A 9,478-nucleotide genomic window follows, 5' to 3' on the forward strand; every position below is an offset into this window, starting at 1 on the left:
TACCCCTTTGTACCCGGCAGGGTAGCAACTCCTGGACAGGGCGGTGGCAAACTGAGTAGAGATAATGCTAACAATTTTAACCATGGAAGCCATCGGCGATCTGTGAGTGCAGTGACACTCTGAAGGAACATTCGAAAATGGGATCCACGGCCCATGCGGAGGAGGTACCATGGGGCAAATAAAAAGTTTATTTATACTTAACCATGATGCTCTCTACAAAAGGAGAGAGAGGTGTGTGGAGTAGTGCAATAGCATCTCTAATATGCAACTTTTCCTAAGTGCATATATAGTTGAGGTTTGTCATTACATGACTTCTTGATCTTCCTGAGTGTGTCTCATTAGAGGAATGTTACATGAGCACCACACCGTTGCTGAGAAATGTACAATTACTTTCTTTCATCAAGGGATATTTTTCTTTCACAGTAATAGGGAATAATTGTACTAGTGATGTTTAAATATTATTATGCTGTTGAGGTAATAGGAAGAGAATCCATACTATATTAAGCCAACTCTTAGAGCAACACATCCCACTCTAGCTTTTACTAGTGAATTCTTAAAAAGACCTTTCTAACTTAAAAATTACAGTTCTGCCTGGAAAAAATGTTACCTCCTGGTTCTAAAGGTATTTGCGGAATATCAGCATCAGAACGAGACTAGAGAATGTTCCAATTTTTAATATATGGGCTTTATATACCTAACAATATCAGGTCTATAGTCTGTTTTCCCTCAACAGTAAGCTCAGTATTTTTGTGCAGGCAGTGGTTTGGCCTGATAACTGTTAAGAAAAGGAAAAATGAATTTATGACGTAGAAGAAAGCAAATACTGAGCTACAAGAAGTGACAAGATAACTCAGGGATAAGTGGAGTCTACTTCTTCATACCTACAAAAGTAGACAGGTATAACAAGTCAAATTCAAAGATTTATATTCTAGAATTCTAAAGTTGTCCCTGCTTCTTCATCTAGAAATTCAGTTTCTTCCTTCCATTCTCTATATTACTATGTAGTGTTGCTGCATTCAATCAAGGATAAATCATGCTCCTCCCCATGGCTGGTTACATTCAGTAGTTGGTGGAGATCTCAATATGGGAGATTTTGACAAGCAATATATGAAGGTCACTAATCACACTGCAGTAAGTACATGGGGTAGAATGACCAAAATATGCATAATACATTAATCCTTTTCAGTATCTCAGGGCAACAAGGTCTAGGAAAAAAACCATAAAATGTCACCAACATCACTACCTATTGCAATGCAATGAAAGGTGACTTTGGTGTTTCTTATAGAAATGTTGACTAGTAAGACCATTTCCCAATTTTTTCTTCACAATGTGGGGTGAAATCTTAACTATGTTTTAAATTCAAGACATCTGTACTTTTGTGAATCTACCACTGGTTCTGATTTAGTATGTTTTTAGCCTTTTTTTATACACACTATATTAATTTAGCTATTTACTGCCTATCACAATGTGTGATCGCTGCAATAACCTATTTAGCAAGTACTGATTGAACTTCTGTGTGTTATAATAATTACTGTAACTAGAGTCTTCAAGATGTTACTTTAAAGCAACTCAGGCAAAACTGAGTAGCGTATCTGCCACTGGGATTTCTGGTAGCCAGAGCCAGAGCACACGCAGAACTGTAATTGTTAAAGTATTAATTGTCAGCTGTAAAACAATTCAGAATGAGATTTTTTTGCATGATGTACAAAATGAAGGAAATTAGGCATAGCTGAGATTATTAATGGACTGTGAGATTGCTCAAATGTTTGCTCACTAGCTGGGAGTGGACCCCGGGTGACAAGACTTAAGATCAAGCCTTTATGATTCAAAGCTATGTTTTTATATGAAATGGTCCATTTCCTTTGAACTTAAAGAAGATGCTAATTTCTTATACATTTATTACAAAATGTGAAGTATTTTTATAGTAATAAATGTAATATGGTCATGACTTGGTGTGTTGCTGAGAGAACGAAAACAGAGGCAGAAGAGTGGTTTTCCTGTTGTCCTCCATGAGGGGTAAACCCATGCTTTCAGAGACTGCTCGTCTGTCTTAGGCCATGCTATAGGAATGCTTATCATAAAAACTAGATAACAAATTTATCTGAATCTGCAAGGGGCCTTGTCCTCCGTGAGGGGTAAACCCATGTTTTCAGAGACTGCTCGTCTGTCTGGTAGGCCATGCTATAGGAATGCTTATCATAAAAACTAGATAACAAATTTATCTGAATCTGCAAGGGGCCTGAGCTTATATGGAGGAAGGACCAGATAAGTTATGTTTAAGCAAATCTGGAAGACCTGTAGACATTCCTGAATTCAAAGCCAAGAATTAATTTGATGTTTTCTCATCACAGCTCCTGCAAAACCATTCTACCAGTCATTTTGCCCTGACAGATGGGCTAAGGTTCAGAAAGGGTATATAGTTAATGGAGGATCCTTTTAAGAAGGGGAATGAAGGAAGGATTACTTATGATCTCCAGCAAAATAGCCCCTAAAGGCTTCATAGTGATGGAGTCGCTGCTATGTCAGGGGATGAAAGAAGTGGAAGACAGTCCCTCTGTACGTAGCTTCTAGGCTGTAACCAAAAATATTTACTTCAGTGAAAAGAAAGAAAGAAAAATCCAAATTTGCATGGCTGCCTTAAATAATTCTGCAGCTAGACCTACAATCTGTTAATTCTGTTGTAGGGTAGATGATAACAAAACAGCCCAATAGATTAATTTACCTGGAGAGTTTGCAACGTAGAGGAAAAGCATCTCTGATCCTTGATGAGAGAAAGCTGAAACCAGCAGAAACAAAAGGCAGCATCAGACAAGACCTGCACTCTGCATCCCAGCTGGCTCCACAGCTTTATAAAGCTCTCCCCAGATACCTCTCCTTCTGGGCGACAATGCTCCCTGCCCTCCCCCAGAGCAGATACTGCCATAGTTCAGGAGCTGTATTCACTGCTATCCGGTGTGATCTTTCCTATGCTCCTGGGTAAGCACTGATCATGAACTATCTCCTGTTAAAAAGACGGGGAACAGGCAATTCCCTTTGCTCTTGAGGTAAATCAGCTGAGACTATCAATCTCTTTGGGAAGCAGGATCTAGAGTTAAAAAATCATTATTTTTTCCCAATGAAAGCAAGCCTACAGTAAGAAAGCAGGCCCTTCAATGAATTTATTTGCAAGAGGGGAAATGTACTTACTAAATGGGTTATTTAGACCTAACTGGGTTTCCACTGTAGCATTTCAAGACATATTTAATAATACTGTCAAGGTACATGTTCCATTAGTTCTGGTGTGAATGCTTCACAACAGAACAGGTGTCTCACTTTTTAATGTATCCCTTGGTGATATTCAACAATTCATAGACTTGGACTATAAACACTGTAATTAATTTTTTTTTTGTTAAATTACTGCATAGTTCTTATTTTGTTCTGTGGTATTATTATAATAATGATACTGCATATGCAACAGTACTTTGAGCTATGCAGAGCTATACCCACACGATGAACTGAAGGTGACATCTCATACAGAGGTGAACAGGAGCTGACTTACCAGGTCTATTGGCTGCATAGCAGATGCAATCCCAGGCTGCTTGCAATGGTTGGTGAAGAGCCATCCATCACATTCTCAACAGAGGCAAGTTGTTCAGGCGTTTTTTAATACAAGGTGTGGGAAACGCATACATATGTCTGCACTTTGTTCGTGTCTGTCTTAGCACAGCAAGTTGGAGATGTGGTCTTTGACAGCTGTAGCTGATTATCTGCTTGATATCAGCAATAACTCTGTCTAAAATCCAGAATTACTCAGGTGAGAGAGGGAGGAGGAATCCAGTTTGCTCTCTTTTCTTCTATATCTCAGAAATACAAAACCACGTTTTAAAGTATCTAGAGATGAGTGTGCATCATGGTCCAGCACAGAAACCACTTTTCCCAAGGATGAATTGTGTTGGATGAACTTTGTTGGCTGATGCTGCAATGTTTAATTGATTGGTTTGATTGCAGTTTGAGGTACTGTGCACATACAGAGCTATTTGCTGTAGGGGTAAGGTGACTGCAGGCAGGATGCGGCATGATTAGGTACTTGTAAGCGGCACTGATGAGTGAAAATATAAACACGGAGACAAGAGACTCTTGAAGATAATGATCACAGAGGGTGGGATTTAGAGAGATGACCAAATAACACTGAAGATCTATAAAGTACTTCTGACATTGCTGGTGATTGGAACTTGCTGCAAGTATCAGTACGTGAGACAACTGTGAATCACAGAATCACAGAATGTTAGAGATGGGAAGGGACCTCGAAAGATCATCTAGTCCAATCCCCCTGCCGGAGCAGGAACACCTAGATCAGATCACACAGGAACGCATCCAGGCGGGCTTTGAATGTCTCCAGAGAAGGAGACTCCACAACCTCTCTGGGCAGCCTGTTCCAGTGCTCTGTCACCCGCACCGTGAAGAAGTTTTTTCTCATATTCAAGTGGAACCTCCAACAGAACTTGCTTCCTGGCTCTTTAATATAACACCTGATTATTCTGAGCTATGTAAGTCTGAGATTGAATAGAGTCTGAATCATTATTTTTCCAAAAATACCAGAGGGGTAGCTGTCTGTTTTCTGAAGGCATTGAAGGCGATGGTTATTTATCCACCGTTCCCAGTGCAGCTACTGAAAGTGTGCTCCCAACTCCAGGCATACTTTGCAGGTTTCTTTCCATGTTGGTGCCCAAAGAACTTGTGTGATTATTGTGTTCTTTAGCAGGAGAGCAGAGTTCTGTAAATGATCATCACTCTAACTGAAAGGTCAGGTTTTGGCTCCTTAGAAACTGAATTTTGACCTTGACTTCACAGAAACCAAGTCATTAGCTGCTGCTTTGTTGTTGCCATGGGTTCAACCCCACAAAGGTGAGTCGAGATCTTTATGGGACTGGGGAGGGGAGAGCGGTTTAACACATCATTGTGCCAGCTCTGGGGGCTGTTTCTCCCCCATGCTTTATTGCCCTCATCAGGAGTGTGACGCAACAGCCACAGATTATCTCTTCACCTGGTTCAGATAACCCTGACTAGAAACTTCCCAGAGCTCTCCGTTATGCTTTCAGTCATTCAGATCTTGTCCATTTTGCCTGCAGTCCCTGTAAGAGTTTGAAGCCAGACAGAAAGCAAAGATGGGCTCTAAAGTTGAATGCATTGGTTTAACAGCTGCTGTGCCGGTGAGTCAGCAGATAGTTTAGTCTTCCTGGGCATCATACTTTGCACAAGATGGTGGGTATCCAAAGAACCTCAAATGGAAAAAACTGTTATTCCCAAACACTGAAAACTATTTTAAATACATAGCCAACACATTGGAAAATTAGTCCCAACACAGCTGGAGCCTTCCTTTTGTATGCTGGTATTCCTCCCTGATTTATTATTGTTGTTTTATTTAACCTCAAACAGATCATTTAGGGAACTCCTGTACATTTACTGGTTTTATTCAAAAAAACACAAATGTAAATCAGAGGCTGCAGGCAGGTCAATAAAGCTCATTTAAAAACAGCTGGATTGAACTGAAATTTTATTAGAGTCTATCTTGTTTTGTTAATACTTTAATTCTAACGACTTTTTCCAGGAAGAACAAACATCTATATCTGCCCAATCTGAATGGTTCCTCTTTCACAGTGTTTCCCAGCTTCTGGACAGTAATGTCATGGTCTAAATCAAGATTTGAAGAGGACAGCAGATTCTTCATTCTGTTACTGTGTACTTGGGATAGAGCAGGAGATGGGCTAATCAGTACCAAGACTGGGAGGGCACCATAATGATAAAGGAAGAACATGAACACATCCGAGGCCTTCTGGACATTTCCAAATAAAATTCTTAAACTACTTTCAAGCATTGTTCAGGGGTCACTCAGGGCTTGAAGTATCTTTCTGACATGCTTCATGAGTAATACAAGTGTGCACCCATATATATTCTAGTTTAAGTGCAGAGGACTGTGAAGAATGGCCCCATACTTGTAGTAGGCTAATATGATTTTACTTTTAATCTTGTTCTGAGAGGAGGTTATGCTGTAAAGATTCGAATACAATTTCTCTAAAATTTTGAATGTATATAAATTATGAGAATATCTTCTTAAGATCCTCTTCTTTTCATAACCTTCAATTTCACAGTAAAGACGGAATATAATCCAGAGACATCAAAGAGCCAGAATTGTGCTTGCAGCTATTAGTTCTCAAATGAAAAAAAACCCCAAAGCTAAGATTTACAGCCCAGAGGAATCTAACTCTCCAGCACGTTTCAGTAAAGGAGGCCAAGCACACACCACTTAAATATTTTAAATCCTAATGCTAACTTGGAAGGCATCTTATTTAAAAGGAATATTCTGGTACCACATGCACATTTGACTTGCATTCTTTTAAAATTTAGACTGATTTGAGATTACTCCACATAAATGGTTATTTATGATGTACCATATTTTATAACAGAATGTAAGACTGTAGAGCATCTCAAGAGAGAATCTGATCTCTCTACAGTTAGAAGTTACAGACAATCCACATCAGTTATTTGTCTACCCAAGGTTTTTAACAAAAAAGAAAAAAAACTGTGAGAAATTAGATTAGCACTAGAGTGGGGCTTGCTTGAAGAGAATGTGCTTACTGGACTTTTGAAGATTCATTCACTATCCAACAACGAAACAAAGCTTTTCTTTACTTCTACTGTATATAAATATATCACAATAATGGTAGGTGTTGTGGGTTGACCCTGGCTGGATGCCACTCTATCACTCCCCTCCTCAGCTGGACGGGGGAGAGAAAATATAACGAAGGCTAACGGATCAAGATAAAGACAGGGAGAGATCACTCACCAATTACTGCTATGGGCAAAACGGACTCAGCTTGGGGAAAATTAATTTAATTGATTACCAGTCAAATCAAAGTAGAATAATGGGAAATATCTGTTCCACCATTACCTCCATGGCTGCAGGGCACAGCCGCCTCACCATGGTCCTCACCACGGGCCGCAGGGAATCTCTGCTCTGGTGCCTGGAGCACCTCCTCCCCTCCTTCTGCACTGACCTTGGTGTCTGCAGAGTTGTTTCTCTCTCATATTTTCACTCTCTCCAGCTGCTGTTCCACAGCAGGTTTTTTTCCCCTTCTTAAATCTGTTATCGCAGAGGCACTGACACCCACCATAACCGATGGGCTCAGCCTTGGCCAGCAGCGGGTCTATCTTGGTGCCGGCTGCGTTGGCTCTGTCCGGCGCAGGGGAAGCTTCCAGCAGCTTCTCACAGCAGCCACCCCTGTAGCCACCCCTGTAGCCACCCCTGTAGCCACCCCTGTAGCCCCCTGCTACCAAAACCTTGCCACGCAAACCCAGTACAGCAGGGACCCAGAGCAAGCTCATATGCTGTGATAAATGGCAAGACTTCCATGGTGTTCAAAGCATTCCCAGAATCTGTTTCATACCTCATCTGTTATTATAAGCATAAAATGTGCAAATGTTCCCTACTGCTGTAAATGTCAGCATGCTGGGGGCAAATGCTTTGATTTTCTATCAGCAAATAATGTTAAATTATATAGTGTTTAATCACACTTAGTGAGAGCAATGAACTTTCAAGAATTAGCTTCTTTCAAATCACTCCATCTTTACTTCTCCTGGAAATGGACATCATCATTTATAAAATCCTGAAGACATCTTCCCCAGCCTGGAGGCTTCATGATTTAGACATCAAAATTATTTTCCTTGAGGCATTCAGGTATTTGAGCATAGAATTTGGAAGTTAACTTTGAAAATCAGAACCCTCGTATAAAATAATTCTGGCATCTTTTAGGATAGTGAAGTTATTTGCATTTACAGAAGAGTCTGTATTACCTGGTATGACACAACCTCAAAACTGTTAATTTCTAAATAAAGCAGTTGCATTTACCAGGCCAGATTGTAAGTGGTTGTAAGGTAGGAGTGCTCCACTGGAGTAACTGGAGGTCTGTGGTTTTATATGGGTCGAGAATCTCACCTACAGTCTCCACCGGCTCTTTCTGAAGGGAAAGGCGCAGGTAAAGGCATGGATGCAATACATGGAGGAGACTTTTACAGGGAGTAAGGGAATATAAATCTTCAAATCCTAAAGACATAGTGAAAGGTAGTACTGCTAGTATCTTAGCAACCAGAGAAACTAAAAGACAAGCTGTCCAGGGAAATCAGCTATAGCCCATCTTTAAGAGCTCTCTGGTTTGTATTTATTATGTGTTTCTGAAACTGGATTTTTAATCACAGCATTTGAAAATACAGAATTTTTTGTTTGAGAGTTTCATCATTTTTGGTTTCTGCTGAGGGGAACTACGTTTTTATGTTTGGATCAGGAATCGCTAATTTATTAGAGCAATTTTACTAGCACATACTAGACTTGAAGGGCAGGTTGGAAGAGACAGAAGAATTCTCTTGTGAAAGGAGGGGTGGGTGCTGTGCTGGAGGGAGCACCCAGCCACCCTCTGGGGTCAGTGACAAACCCCTACTGCATTCAGTGGCACAGAGATAGGTCCTGCATATACTAAGAAATGGGAAAGTCTTTGATATTTTTCGTCTTTTTTCCAATTAAATTGGCTTCATCGCTTTCACTACAGTCTAGATTTTCTGGATTTCTGTATCCCCCCTAGTACACAGAAATTGATAATTTTTTTCTAAATCAACTGAAATAGAAATATAGTTCATAGCAGTCATGGGCCTTATGGCAAAAGTTTTCTCATGATGCAGAATTAATGTGAGATCAGTTCATTTTCAAAGCATCTGCCTTCCATACAATGCTTTTGGTATAAAAATGCAGAGATCTTGAAGCAAAATGGAATTTGTGGAATTAGTCAAATACTAGGCTAATAGATGCATATAAATGTCAGTGCATTAAAGCTTCATATTCACTTTGTTACTCTTTTATTGTAAGAGTTTTGGGACCTACTGTTTGCTATTATTCATGTCATCATTAACCTTCATGATAAGGACCACAAACATCAAAAGTTTGAAAACTCTTTCATTGAAAGTATGTCCTTAGATATGCTCTATTTGTTACAGATAATAATGTTTTATTCTCATCCTGGAAAGTTACAATCACCTTAAAAAAAATAGAGAAAATGGGTTAAAGTGCAAATTAGGTGCGTCTGAAAAAAATCAGATAGTCAAAGTCAATGATTTACGGGCAAACCTCTCTTTTGGCATTTATTTAGGTATGCTGTTCAGTGGTAAATGAAAATCTTTTTAAAGATTGATAAGGGACAGGAAAATATTCAGAATCCCCTAGATGCTCACATTCAAGAAATATTTTGTCTGCTTAATACTGTTTATCTAGCTCTAATCAGTTGTCTGTCAGCATCAAAAAGATTTTCAGCTCACAAAAGGCAAAACAGAGAATTTATTGTAAAAACACTGTTATTAGCTTGTGTATAGTTCTTTCTTTGTTAGGCCACTAATGGTTCAACTCTGCTAAATAATCAGATATCTGGGAAGAGAAAAGTGAACAATTTGCCTGTAT

General features: G+C 39.6%; 1 protein-coding gene across 1 annotated transcript in view; it reads left to right on the forward strand.

Moving 5' to 3' along the window:
• Positions 1-123, forward strand: part of LOC104467334 (probable phospholipid-transporting ATPase VB) — a 53,401-nt gene extending 53,278 nt beyond the window's left edge. The window contains 1 exon segment of the mRNA XM_010081075.1: positions 1-123. This exon segment is cut by the window's left edge and continues 15 nt beyond it. Coding sequence (XP_010079377.1) covers positions 1-123 — 123 coding nt within the window.
• Positions 124-9,478: the final 9,355 nt, after the last annotated feature.

The sequence above is a fragment of the Pterocles gutturalis genome, unplaced genomic scaffold (assembly GCF_000699245.1).
Source record: "Pterocles gutturalis isolate BGI_N339 unplaced genomic scaffold, ASM69924v1 scaffold5104, whole genome shotgun sequence".
Classification (NCBI taxonomy): domain Eukaryota; kingdom Metazoa; phylum Chordata; class Aves; order Pterocliformes; family Pteroclidae; genus Pterocles; species Pterocles gutturalis.